The sequence below is a fragment of the Ranitomeya imitator genome, chromosome 5 (assembly GCF_032444005.1).
Source record: "Ranitomeya imitator isolate aRanImi1 chromosome 5, aRanImi1.pri, whole genome shotgun sequence".
Lineage (NCBI taxonomy): Eukaryota > Metazoa > Chordata > Amphibia > Anura > Dendrobatidae > Ranitomeya > Ranitomeya imitator.
The window spans coordinates 294,570,189-294,585,330 of record NC_091286.1 but is presented as its reverse complement, the minus strand read 5'-3'; the positions used below and the strand labels follow the sequence as shown (position 1 = coordinate 294,585,330).

Sequence of the window (15,142 nt, the reverse complement as noted above, 5' to 3'; positions counted from 1 at the left end):
TCTGTGTTCTTGCCGTTCAACTCTGGTCAAAGTCCTATCGCACTGCATAGGCTCAGGTTTAAGCTCAGGTAATACCGCCAAATGGTGCACAGATTTACGCTCACGCAAGCGTCGACCGATCTGAATGGCCAAAGACATAGACTCATTCAGACCAGCAGGCATAGGAAATCCCACCATGACATCCCTGCTGTTCTGTTGGTCAAAAATGACCGACTTTGAACTTCAATATTCTTTAAAATATTCAAGATGCGTCTCTGAAACCCGTGGCCGACCGACCCATCCTCATTTAAGTCAATCAACCACAAGTTTCAGAACCGCATCTTGAACACCCCAAAAAATACCAAAGTTCAAAATAGGTCTCCCCAGACCGAACAGAACAGCAGGGTTAAGGGCTTCAGAGAGACCTTTTCTGAAAATAGCTGCGAGCGCACCTTCATTCCACTGAGTGAGTACGGACCACTTTCTAAATTTCTGACAATATACCTCTATCTCATCCTGACCCTGACACAGGGCCAGCAAATTCTTCTCTGCCTGATCCACTGAATTAGGCTCATCGTACAGCAATCTGAGCGCCAGGAAAAACGCATCGATATTACTTAATGCAGGATCTCCTGACGCAAGAGAAAATACCCAGTCCTGAGGGTCGCCACGTAAAAAAGAAATAATGATCCTAACTTGATAAACTGGGTCACCAGAGGAGCGAAGTTTCAAAGCTAGAAATAGTTTACAATTATTTTTGAAACTCAGAAATTTAGTTCTATCTCCAAAAAACAAATCAGGAATAGGAATTCTCGGTTCTAACATAGAATTCTGAACCACAAAGTCTTGAATATTTTGTACTCTTGTCGTGAGCTGATCCACACATGAAGACAGACCTTTAATGTCCATCGCTACACCTGTGTCCTGAACCACCCAAATGTCTAGGGGAAAAAAAAGGCAAAACACAGTGCAGAGAAAAAAAAATGGTCTCAGAACTTCTTTTTTCCCTCTATTGAGAATCATTAGTACTTTTGGCCTCCAGTACTGTTATGATAAGGTAATTCAGTACCACAATGGACATAGAGGTCAGAGCACATACAGTGACCTGACAATAACCCAAAAACATAGAACGAGCTCTGAGACGTGGGAACTCTGCTGTCCGCAATCCCTAATCCTCTCCAACCACACTAGAGGCAGCCGTGGATTGCGCCTAACGCTCCCTATGCAGCTCGGCACAGCCTGAGAAACTAGCTAGCCTGAAGATAGAAAATAAGCCTACCTTGCCTCAGAGAAATACCCCAAAGGAAAAGGCAGCCCCCACATATAATGACTGTGAGTTAAGATGAAAAGACAAACGTAGAGATGAAATAGATTTAGCAAAGTGAGGCCCGACTTTCTGAACAGAGCGAGGATAGGAAAGGTAACTTTGCGGTCAACACAAAACCCTACAAAAACCATGCAAAGGGGGCAAAAAGACCCTCCGTACCAAACTAACGGCACGGAGGTACACCCTCTGCGTCCCAGAGCTTCCAGCAAGCAGGAAAAAACAAATAGACAAGCTGGACAGAAAAAAACAGCAAACAAAATAGCAAAGCGGAACTTAGCTATGCAGAGCAGCAGGCCACAGGAACGATCCAGGAGGAAACAGGTCCAATACTAGAACATTGACTGGAGGCCAGGATCAAAGCACTAGGTGGAGTTAAATAGAGCAGCACCTAACGACTTCACCACATCACCTGAGGAAGGAAACTCAGAAGCCGCAGTACCACTTTCCTCCACCAACGGAAGCTCACAGAGAGAATCAGCCGAAGTACCACTTGTGACCACAGGAGGGAGCTCTGCCACAGAATTTACAACACATATTATCCCATAGTAGTGCCCCATATATGCTCTGCACCGTTCATATTGTCCCATAGTAGTGCCCCATATAGTGCTCTGCACCGTTCATATTGTCCCATAGTAGTGCCCCATATATGCTCTGCACCGTTCATACTGTCCCCATATCTGTGCCCCATATAGTGCTCTGCACCGTTCATACTGCCCCCATATCTGTGCCCCATATATGCTCTGCACCGTTCATACTGCCCCCATATCTGTGCCCCATATAGTGCTCTGCACCGTTCATACTGCCCCCATATCTGTGCCCCATATAGTGCTCTGCACCGTTCATACTGCCCCAGAGATGCTCCACATAAATCTGTGCCGCTGCTGCAATAAAAAAAAAAAAAAAGCCATACTCACCTCTCTTGATTTCAGCTCCCAGCGTCTTGTTCCGGCGTCCGGTCCCGGCATCTCCGCTCTGACTGATCAGGCAGAGGGCGCTGCGCACACTATATGCGTCATCGCGCCCTCTGACCTGAACAGTCAGAGCGGAGCGACGCCGGGAAGATTGAGCGACGCCCGGTGGCTGGAACGGGGACAGGTAAATATGACATACTTACCTGGTCCCGACGTCCGGCTCCCTCTGTTTGTCCCACGGTCTCTGGGTGCCGCAGCTTCTTTCTCTATCAGCGGTCACCGTTACCGCTGATAGAGAAATGAATAGGCGGCTCCACCCCTATGGGAGGTGGAGCAGCCTATTCATTTCTCTAATGAGCGGTCCCACGTGACCGCTGAAGAGGGGAAGAGCTGCAGCACAGAAGACCCGTGGGACAGCAGGGGGAGCGTCAGGATCGCTGGGACTAGGTAAGTATACCTCAGCGCCCTCACCCCCTCACCCGCCGACCCTGCCACCCACCTTGACTCGAGTATAAGCCGAGAGGGGCACTTTCAGCCCAAAAATTTGGGCTGAAAATCTCGGCTTATACTCGAGTATATACGGTAGTCCATAGATCTATATGCACATGCACTTTACATAGGATACTTATCTTGTGCACAATACACTTTACTTAGGACATCCATTTTTCTTATTACCTCTACTATAATATATGAAATTTGTAACATCTTGTGTCTCCTCCAGAAATGTTCTATCCAGGCACCCAAGCTATTCCATACTTTTGCACTTTATGTAATCTATGATCATAGCTATTGTACCTTGCGATTTAAAATGTATAGATATCTGTTCCTGGGTCTTACGTTCGCTTCTTTCTGGTTATTTTTTCCCGCCCCAATCCAAAAATTTTTTTATTCTTATGTAACCTATAAAATTATACTTTTTGTTTATCAAAGACTCTTGTATTCGGTCTGTTTCCTCTTTTTATATTCAGAATTTCACTGATGGGTCTCTACCTATCCTATATACACATATAGTGGTGATTCCCCTTCACCTCTAGATATCCTCATTGTCGTTACCTTCATATTACCTCATGTGTTTCAATTTTTTGAGATTTTTTATTTAACCTTAAGAATTTGCATTAGATTACATGGCAGGAATATGGTCAATCGCATCTCACCAATTGAGTGGAAATACTAATACATTGTGTCTTCTCATTTAAGGTACTGGTAAGACTATGGTAATGGACATGTTTTTTGCACATGTTGAAGTTGAGCAGAAAAAGCGAGTGCACTTCCATGGATTTATGCTGGATGTACATGAAAGTAAGCCCTAATTTGGCTTTTTTTTTGTTGTAGCAAACATGGTGTCCTGTAAATATATCCATGGTCATAATAGGCTTGTCAATAAGTGTGCGTATTAATTGGATATTATATATTGGCTATTAAATTACAATCAAAAACTTGTACAATAAGATTCAAAAATATCCTAGAAGGGAAGGTTATGATAAGATTATGGAAAGATGTTTAATTTTTTGGATAACAGATTCAAGTGACTTGGTGTTTGTCCTCAGCAAAAAGCTGAGTGTTTCAAGGAGGAAAGGCTGTGTAAAATTTATTACGTTTTTCTCCCCTTTATTTTAAAATCTGAATAAACGCTGAAAATTGACAAGTACCGTATATACAGTACAGACCAAAAGTTTGGACACACCTTCTCATTTAAAGATTTTTCTGTATTTTCATGAAATCCCACTTATTAAACCTGACAGGGCACACCTGTGAAATGAAAACCATTCCCGGTGACTACCTGTTGAAGCTCATCAAGAGAATGCCAAGAGTGTGCAAAGCAGTCATCAAAGCAGAGGTGGCTACTTTGAAGAACCTAGAATATAAGACATAATTTCAGTTGTTTCCCACATTTTTGTTAAGTATATAATTCCACATGTGTTAATTCATAGAAAAATCTTTAAATGAGAAGGTGTGTTCAAACTTTTGGTCTGTACTGTACTCATGTACAAGGCGAGGCACCTAATTTTGTCATGAAAAAATGGGAAAATTTATTGACTTGAGTATAAGCTGGGTATGCATTGTCCTCTCATCCGTATCATTGTATGCATGGCTCCCCGTCCCTGTCCTGGTATGCATGGCTCCTTATCCCCATTCTTGTATACATGGCTCCTTATGCCTGTCCTCGTATACATGGCTCCTTATCCCTGTCCTTGTATGCATGGCTCCCCCTCCCTGTTCTTGTATACATGGCTCCTTATGCCTGTCCTCGTATACATGGCTCCTTATCCCTGTCCTTGTATGCATGGCTCCCCCCTCCCTGTTCTTGTATGCATGGCGCCTTATCCCTGTCCTTGTATGCATGGCGCCTTATCCCTGTCCTTGTATGCATGGCTCCTTATCCCTGCCTTTGTATGCATGGCTCATCATCCCTGTCTTGGTATGCATGGCTCCTCATCCCTGTCCTTGTATGTATGGCTCCCCCCTCCCTGTCCTTGTATACATGGCTCCTTATGCCTGTCCTCGTATACATGGCTCCTTATCCCTGTCCTTGTATGCATGGCTCCCCCCTCCCTGTTCTTGTATGCATGGCGCCTTATCCCTGTCCTTGTATGCATGGCGCCTTATCCCTGTCCTTGTATGCATGGCTCCTTATCCCTGTCTTTGCATGCATGGCTCATCATCCCTGTCTTGGTATGCATGGCTCCTCATCCCTGTCCTTGTATATATGGCTCCCCCCTCCCTGTCCTTGTATACATGGCTCCTTATGCCTGTCCTCGTATACATGGCTCCTTATCCCTGTCCTTGTATGCATGGCTCCCCCCTCCCTGTTCTTGTATGCATGGCGCCTTATCCCTGTCCTTGTATGCATGGCGCCTTATCCCTGTCCTTGTATGCATGGCTCCTTATCCCTGTCTTTGTATGCATGGCTCATCATCCCTGTCTTGGTATGCATGGCTCCTCATCCCTGTCCTTGTATGTATGGCTCCCCCCTCCCTGTCCTTGTATACATGGCTCCTTATGCCTGTCCTCGTATACATGGCTCCTTATCCCTGTCCTTGTATGCATGGCTCCCCCCTCCCTGTTCTTGTATGCATGGCGCCTTATCCCTGTCCTTGTATGCATGGCGCCTTATCCCTGTCCTTGTATGCATGGCTTCTTATCCCTGTCTTTGTATGCATGGCTCATCATCCCTGTCTTGGTATGCATGGCTCCTCATCCCTGTCCTTGTATGCATGGCTCCCCCCTCCCTGTCCTTGTATGCATGGCTTTCCCCTCCCTGTCCTTGTATGCATGGCGCCTTATCCCTGTCCTTGTATGCATGGCGCCTTATCCCTGTCCTTGTATGCATGGCTCCTCATCCCTATCCTTGTATGCATGGCTCCTGATCCCTATCGTGGTATGCATGGCTCCTCATCCCTATCCTTGTATGCATGGCCTCCCAAGAGAAAAGCTTAACAAAAACCTCCTACTTACCTTCCCTACGTGCCTTCGCAGCATCTTGTTGCGGCTTCCAGCAGCTCCTGCGGCCGAGCGATCACGTGTCCTCGCTCATTAAGGTAATGAATATTCACCTCACTCCACTCACTGGGGACACGTGATCGCTCAGCCGCAGGAGCTGCTGGAAGCCACAACAAGATGCTGCAGCGAGGACGCACTGCCAGTGCAGTGAATATTAATTTCTCTTTAGCAGTGGGCACAGTTACAGCCGCTGCCGCCGGCTCCTGCATCCTGTGACCCGCTTCTCCCCTGCCGCTTTCTGAAACAATGACTCGTGTCGAGGGGGGTGGTGTTTTCAGCACACAAAATATGTGCTGAAAAACTCAGCTTATACACGAGTATATATGGTATATAAAACAGCAGCATGTGCAAGGGATTACAGAAATCAAATCCACTTTGGTGGTACTGGAAAACAGAAAGACACTATTTTTTTAGGCAGGAAAAAAGTGCTGCAAAAAAGCAGCATGTGCACAAGCCCTGAAGTTTGCTTTGTTAGACAACAAATGCAGATATGAGAAGAAAAGGTGAGTTTGTATGGTCTCCCCTTATTTGTGTGGGTTTCTCTGGGGAGTCTGATTTCCTCCCACATTCCAAAGACATACTGATTGGGAATTTAGATTATGAGCCCTGATGGGGACAGCGATAAAAATACCTGTAAAGGTCTGTGGAATATGATGGCGCTATATAAGTAAGCATAATCAATAATTTACCGTAATAAATATGCAGTTTTTGTCATAAATTAGTGGTAATGTGCAGCTCAGTCTCTGCTGTAATCTGTAGTTTATTCAAGAGCTTTATTAATGGGTTGCAAATCTGTTGTGTATTTGGATCTACCGTATATACTCGAGTATAAGCCGAGATTTTCAGCCCAAAATTTTGGGCTGAAAGTGCCCCTCTCGGCTTATACTCGAGTCACGGTGGGCGGCAGGGTCGGCGGGTGAGGGGGAGAGGGCGCTGAGGCATACTCACCTAGTCCCGGCGGTCCTGGCGCTCCCCCTGCCGTCCCACGGTCTTCGGTGCCGCAGCTCTTCCCCTGTTCAGCGGTCACGTGGGACCGCTGATTAGAGAAATGAATATGCGGCTCCACCTCCCATAGGGGTGGAGCCGCATATTCATTTCTCTAATCAGCGGTGCCGGTGACCGCTGATAGAGGAAGCGGCACCGAAGACCGTGTGACAGGCAGAAGGAGCGGGACGCTGGGAACAGGTAAGTATGTAATATTCACCTGTCCGCGTTCCACACGCCGGGCGCCGCTCTGTCTTCGCGTCCTCTTGCTCTGACTGTTCAGGTCAGAGGGCGCGATGACGCATATAGTGTGCACGGCGCCCTCTGCCTGATCAGTCAGTGCGGAGAGACGCCGGGATGAGACGCTGAGGAGCTGCAAGCAGCGAGGTGAGTATGTCATTTTTTTTTTATTGCAGCAGCAATGGCACAGCTTTAAATGGCACAGCTATGGGGCAAAAATGAACGGTGCAGAGCACTATATGGCACAGCTATGGGGCAATAATGAACGGTGCAGAGCACTATATGGCACAGCTATGGGGCAATAATGAACGGCGCAGAGCACTATATGGCACAGCTATGGGGCAATAATGAACGGTGCAGAGCACTATATGGCACAGCTATGGGGCAATAATGAACGGCGCAGAGCACTATATGGCAGCTATGGGGCAATAATGAACGGCGCAGAGCACTATATGGCACAGCTATGGAGCAATAATGAAAGGTGCAGAGCACTATATGGCACATCTATGGGACAATAATGAACGGCGAAGAGCACTATATGGCACAGCTATGGGGCAATAATGAACGGTGCAGAGCACTATATGGCACAGCTATGGGGCATTAATGAACGGTGCAGAGCACTATATGGCACAGCTTTCTATGGTACATCTATGGGGAAATAATGAACGGTGCAGAGCACTATACGGCACAGCCATGGGGCAATAATGAAAAGTATGGAGCATCTATTTTTATTTTTGAAATTCACCGGTAGCTGCTGCATTTTCCACCCTAGGCTTATACTCGAGTCAATAAGTTTTCCCAGTTTTTTTGTGGCAAAATTAGGGGGGTCGGCTTATACTCGGGTCGGCTTATACTCGAGTATATACGGTACTTTTCATCTACATCACATGATCAATAGGGAAAAAAATGTCACAATAAATTGATTTTTCTACAGATATTTGCATTTTATTAGCACCTATCAAATTTACCTCTTAGACTAAGTTCACACGATCCTCAAATAATTACATTTAATTAATGGGATATTATTTACCCTGTGCAGACAGACGATATAGTTATTGAGTTGCACTGTAAAATATTTTTTAGTGTCAAAAGTTCCTAAAAATAATGAGTCAGTAATAATAGTAGTAGTCCCCAAATTAGTTCGAATCTGGCTGTCTATGATAATGTTGGTGGTGCTATAAATCTAGATTATCTAAATGATATAGTAATTGTGAATAGATCTTCCATGTGGCAGAATATCCTACTTAATATGATATTGCCTCTTGAAGCATGTAAATGGCAAATAATTGCCCATATATGTATATCCAGAAGTGACTTAGGCAAGGAAATCTAACTTGTTTTAATATAATCATATTATCGCCAGTTAGTTTTTAGAGATCCCACTAAAACCATGTTTAGAGCAAAATAAACTTCCAAATATCAGTCAAATTGTAATTATTAACTAGTTTTTTTTTTCTTGCTTAGATGTATAATTCATGAGTTATCGCCTATAAAGCCTGTTGCTAATAATTCAGGCTTAACTAAAGTGTATTTTCCTAAAAGTTTAAAATTGTGATTTCAATATTTTTGTTTTTCAGATATTCTTAAACCAGTAGAAATTATTTCTAAAAATGTTTGTAATAAAACTGTTGCTTCCATATGTTTAGGAATACACAGACTTAAAAAAACATTACCAAAAAGAAAGGTGGGGTTCATGGCTAAAACATATGATCCCATTGCCCCAATAGCTGAAGAAATAAGCGAGGAAGCTTGTCTACTGTGTTTTGATGAATTTCAGGTAAGTTGCGATAAACTTTTCTCAAAGTGGCAATAGTATACCTAATATATTCTTGGCATCTCATATGCAGCTCTGATCCGTACAGAAGGACCTTTAACCATTTATACAATACGATATCTTGTCAGATTAAGGAGAATCTGTCAGCAGGTTTCTGCTAAACCATCTGAGAGCAGAATGTTGTAGGGGCAAAGATCCTGATTGCACTAATGTATCACTTCCTGGGCTCTGTGATATACAGTATTTTTGCTAAATTACTGTTTTATCTGCTTTACATACAGCAGTCCTCTGACTACTGAGCTCTGTATAACCCCGCCCACACCACTGATTGGCAGCTTTAAGTATACACTGTGCATAGGCAGAACCCTGCCAATCAGTGGTGGGGGCGGGGTTATACAGAGCTCGTGAACATGGAGGACTATATGGCTGCAGGTTTACTAGTCTTCTAGTGATGATCTGCTAATAAACCAGTGATTTTATGAAAACCACAATGAGCAGCCCCCAGAAAGAGACACATCGAAGGAATCAGGGTCTCTGTATTTGAAATACGCTGCTCTAAAATTAGGTGGCAAAAATCTGGTGACAGATTCCCTGTAAGCACCTCAATAAACGAAAGCTCTACATTCAATTTTATTTGCTATTAAATGCTGTACACCATTTTCTTCCTTGAGGTATTGTTCAATCAAGTGACTTTGTTTCATTCATATACAGTGGGGGAAATAAGTATTTGATCCCTTGTTGTTTTTGTAAGTTTGCCCACTGACAAAGACATGAGCAGTCTATAAATTTAAGGGTAGATTAATTTTAACATTGAAAGATAGAATATCAAAAATATAATCCAGAAAATCATATTGTATAAATTATATCAATTTATTTGCATTTTGCAATGAGAAATAAGTATTTGATCCCTCTGGCAAACAAGTACTTGGTGGCAAAACCCATGTTGGCAAGCACAGCAGACGTTTTTTGTAGTTGATGATGAGATTTGTGCACGTTAGGAGGAATTTTGGTCCACTCCTCTTTGCAGATCATCTCTAAATCATTAAGATTTTGAGGCTGCCGCTTGGCAACTCGGAGCTTCAAGTCCCTCCATAAGTTTTCTATGGGATTATGGTCTGGAGACTAGCTAGGCCACTCCATGACCTCAATGTTCTTCTTTTTGAGCCACTCCTTTGTTGCCTTGGCTGTATGTTTTGGGTCATAGTCTTGCTGGAAGAGCCAGCCATGACCCATTTTAATGTCATGGCGGAGGGAAGGAGGTTGTCACTCAGGATTTTACGGTACATGGCTCCAATCATTCTCCCATTGATGCAGAGAAGTAGTCCTCTGCCCTTAGCAGAGAAACACCCCCAAAACATAATGTTTTGAGGTCTGGCATTGACCTGCATTAGGAGGAACCCAGAGCCAACCGCACCAGCATATGGTCTCACAAGGGGTCTGATGATCTCATCTCGGTACCTAATGGCAGTCAAGCTACCTCTGATGAGCACATGGAGGGCTGTGCGGCCCTCCAAAGAAATGCCACCCCACACCATTACTGACCCACTGCTAAACCAGTCATGCTGAAGGATGTTGCAGGCAGCAGATCGCTCTCCACGGCATCTCCAGACTCGGTCACGTCTGTCACATGTGCTCAGTGTGAACCTGCTTTCATCTGTGAAGAGCACAGGGTGCCAGTGGTGAATTTGCCAATCCTGGTGTTCTGTGGCAAACGCCAAGCGTCCTACACGATGTGGGACTGTGAGCACAACCCCCATCAGTGGACGTCGGGCACCCAGACCATCCTCATGGAGTCAGTTTCTTTTTTTAATCAGATACATTTTTATTGATCATAATAAATGTTATCTACTTATACAACAAGGTGCATTTGTGTTTTATTTTAACAAGAAAATATACCCCTTCCCCCCCCCCTCCCTCCCTCAGATAACCATGGAGTCAGTTTCTAACCGTTTGTGCAGACACATGCACATTTGTGGCCTGCTGGAGGTCCTTTTTCAGGGCTCTGTCAGTGCTCCTCCTGTTTCTCCTTGCACAAAGGCTGAGGTAGAGGTCCTGCTGCTGGGTTGTTGCCCTCCTACGGCCCCCTCCACATCTCCTGGTGTACTGGCCTATCTCTTGGTTCCGCCTGCAGCCTCTGGACAGTATGCTGACACCCAGCAAACCTTCTTGCCACAGCTCACCTTGATGTGCCATCCTGGATGAGCTGCACTACCTGAGCCACTTGTGTGGGTTGTAGAGTCTGTCTCATGCAACCACGAGTGTAAAAGCTCAACCAACATTTAAAAGTGACCAAAACATCAGCCAGAAAGCATTGGTACTTAGATGTGGTTTGTGGTCCCCACCTGTAGAACCTCTCCTTTATTGAGTGTGACATGATAATTGCCAATAATTCCCATCTGTTGTCTATTCCATTTGCACAACAGCATGTGAAATTGATTGTCAAACAGTGTTGCTTCCTAAGTGGACAGTTTGATTTTACAGAAGCTTGATTTATAGTTGATTTTGAGTTATATTCTGTTGTGTGTGTTCCCTTTTTTTTTTTTTTTGAACAGTGTACCTTTATATATGGAATGTACCTTCATACATAGAATATACCTTCATACCTGGAATATTTCTCCATACATGGAATATACCTTCATACATGGAATATACCTTTATATATGGAATGTTCCTTCATATATAGAATATACCTTCATATATGGAATATACCTTCATATATGGAATGTTCCTTCATACATGGACTTTACCTTCATACATGGACTCTACCTTCATACATGGACTCTACCTTCATACATGGACTTTACCTTCATACATGGACTCTACCTTCATACATGGACTCTACCTTCATACATGGACTCTACCTTTATATAAGGAATTTACCTTCATTCATGGCATGTTCCTTCATAAATGGACTGTACCTTCATACATGGACTGTACCTTCATACATGGACTGTACCTTCACATGGAGTGTACCTTCATGCATGCACTGTACCTTCATACATGGACTGTACCTTCATACATGGACTGTACCTTCATACATGGCATGTACCTTCATACATGCACTGTACCTTCATACATGGACTGTACCTTCAAACTATAAAAATTCTAAAAACAAAATAAAAACTGAATTTTCTAACAGGATGCGCATGCTTTGTGCCAACACTAATTACTGGTTACATATGCTTATATTTGCTATTCATTATGTGCCTCTGTACCAATCAGCAGATGACAGAGTCCCAGGCACTTACACATGTAAATTAACTATTAGATTTTTCTCTTCCCTTTTTTTCTTAGTTAAGTGAGTCATAATAGAAAGCAACTCTAGGTCATAATAAATCTTTTCTCTTAAATGCTAATGAAATTTCTCCATTCTCTTCATTAGTAGACTGCCATTAGTGGTAATTTGTAGCCTTCTCTTTTGTTCTACGGTATAATGAATGCGAGATACTAGAAAAAAAAAATAGAAAATAAAAAAAAGACTATTACAAGAATATGTTTTCCATTGTTTTTTTCTACTTACTTCTCTTGCTCTGAAACAGAGCTGTAATTTTTCAGTATAAGTAAGGGGACAAGATCAAAAGAGAGTAAATTGGCAAGCGAGCACATCAAGTGACTCTTGCTTTATTAATTAGATAGCTTTTGCAAATCAATTTATTCTCCTAAGGCAAAAGGCATTCGTATCGCGCAGCATCAAAACACTACATTATAGCCCAGGCAGATCTATTCAGTGTGGTTTTTCTTGTATCAGAGAGTTTGGTATATTTCTGCCGGTTATATAATCCAAATGTTATTACAGAGTCTTTCTAAACACTAGTTCGGAGGTAATGTTTGCCTCTGTAAAAGGGAGATCATTACAACTGTAATAAGACATAAAGAGGAGCATTAAATACACGTAAATTGGATGCCAATTATCTGAAGCTGCATACAAACATGGATTCTGGAACTTGAGTAAAGCAGTTTATAATGACACCAGTGTACCTGTTTATCTGTCTTACTCAAGAGTCAGATTGCTAATGCGTCTAGAAACTTTGTTTCCACTTACCAAGTTACCCCTAACTTTTTTTGCTTGATTTCTATTGATATAAAAGCTACATCGTTGTTCTACCAGGAGTTGTCTGGCTGGATTGTGATTTTTCTTCTATTTTTTTTTTTTGTGGTCCAAAATTGGAAAATAGACATACCGTAATTATTTACTTACCGTTGCTAATACTATGTATTTATTTTTTCTTTTTAATAAAGGGTGATCGGCTTCTGTAGCGTTCCGTGAACCATTCTCAGACGTTTATATTAATGTATACTGCGTTCCAAATTTTTGTAGAAATGCTATTTTTCTCCGATTTTTTTTTTTCTCAAAACTAGACAAAAATCTAAATGCATTGTTCCAAATTATTATGTGCAACAGTTTCCTGACATTTTATAGGTTGTAAAGAACTGAAAATAGTCACTTATTAAATTTTCAGAATTAAGAGGTCCCATTTACTGAAATCAAAAGCTTTCTCAATCAATGGGCCAAAAATTGTACGTACTCCAAAAAAAAATCCAAGGCACAAGGTATCTACCTTCCACAAAAATTTATTTTTATTGACACCAGTGTACACCCAGGAAAATTAACAACGTTTCGACCACACGGGGCCTTTGTCAAACCAGGCAAAAAAATGCACTTTTTTCTTGGCTTTACAAAGACCCTGCCTGTCTGAAACGTTGCTAGTTTTCCTGTGTGTACACTGGTGTCAATAAAAATAACTTGTGGAAGTGGTGTGTTAGATTTTTGAAGTGCGTACAATTTTTGGATACACCTTGTGCATGGGATACACCTTGTATTTATACTAGCAGGCCAAGTTACATGTTAACATAGGACCCTTTCTTTGATGTCACCTTCACAATTCTTTCTTCCATTGAACTTGTGAGTTTATGGATGCTTTCTGCTTGAACTCCTTTGCAGGATGCCAGAATAGCTTCCCAGAGCTGCTGTTTTGATGTGAACTGCCTCCCACCCTCACAGCTCTTACGCTTGAGAATACTCCAAAGGTTCTCAACAAGTTGAGGTCAGAGGATGATGGTGGCCACACCATGATTTCGTTCTCCTTTTATGCCCATTGCAGCCAATGATTCAGAAGTATTTGCAGCATGAGTTGGTGCATTGTCATACATGAAGATGATTTTTCTGCTGATTGCATGATTCATCTTTTTGTCCCAAGGAAAAAAGTGGTCAGTCAGAAATTCTTTATTCTTTGCTGAGGACATTGTCACACCTTCAGAGGCCTGACCAGCTCTCTCACCATGATTTTGGGATTTTGGACCAAAAACATGACTTCGCCAACTCATTACTGACATCACAGCCTTGTTGGAACATGGTGGCCATCCACTACTTAATCCATCTGGAACACTTAGGGTTTCATGGCACTAATCAGTAAATAAGACTGATTTAAAATCAGTCTTCATGTATGGCTGGGCCCACTGCAAGCATTTCTGCTTGTGAGCACTGGTTAGGGATTGCCGAATAGTAGATTTATGCACAATTGCAGAAACACAATACCATCCATGAGTTTATTTGAAAAACAAAAAATTACATCTTTGACACTTAAATCCAAGTTGCATAATAACTAATTTGAAATGTAGATGAAGTGGTAGTACAAGGAGGCCCTTCATTTAATACATAGAAAGTTAAGTTCGATCAATTTTGTGTCTTAGAATTGACCTTGGTAATTTCCCATATGATGAGGTTGATATTCCTTTTGAGATCTTATGATGTAGCTCTCTAAATTTATATTTCGTTTTAAAAGATAAAATTGAGCAGTACCCCTGAAATTTTATGTTCAGTCCCTTCTTCTACACTAAGTCATAGTTTGCACCTAAAATCAACTGCCATATCTTTTCATTATTTCTGTTTAACCCCTTCCCAATGCTGCCAATTTCTTTTTCATTTTCACTTTTTCCCTCTTCTCCTTCCAAGAGCCTTAACTCTTTTATTGTTCTGTCCACATAGACAGAGGGTTTGAGGGCTTGTTTTTTGTGAGACGACTTGTACTTTTGAATGACCCCATTCACTTTTACACATAGTGTACTGGAAAATGGGAAAAAAAATTGCAAGTGCAGTGATGCTGAAAAAAATGTAATTCTGAAATTGGGTGTTTGTTTTTTGGGAATTGTTTTTATGGTGTATATTGTGTGGTAAAAATGCCCTTGCAATATAATTCTCCTCTTTAGTGGCTAAAAAAATGAGAACGACTCAACCGTTTGTAAAAACCATTAATAAAACACATTTGGAATTGCAAAACCATCACAATTGTGAAACAGATTTTAGTAAAACATAAAAAGAATTAGGATTACCTGATTTACACGCATATCACTAAGCAAACCTAATTCTGCAAAGCAGAAGTTAGTTTTTTCAGGCCATAAAGACTTCTTGGGCAGAAATAGAATCTG

The 15,142-nt window shown here is 42.2% G+C and overlaps 1 protein-coding gene across 2 annotated transcripts in view; it reads left to right on the top strand.

Moving 5' to 3' along the window:
- AFG1L (AFG1 like ATPase) overlaps positions 1-15,142 on the top strand; it is a 228,107-nt gene that overhangs the window by 100,433 nt on the left and 112,532 nt on the right. For both annotated transcript variants that reach the window (XM_069726254.1, XM_069726253.1), the window contains exons 4-5: positions 3,415-3,516; positions 8,589-8,719. In XM_069726254.1, the coding sequence (XP_069582355.1) occupies positions 3,415-3,516; positions 8,589-8,719 (233 nt within the window). The remainder of the gene's footprint in view (positions 1-3,414; positions 3,517-8,588; positions 8,720-15,142) is intronic.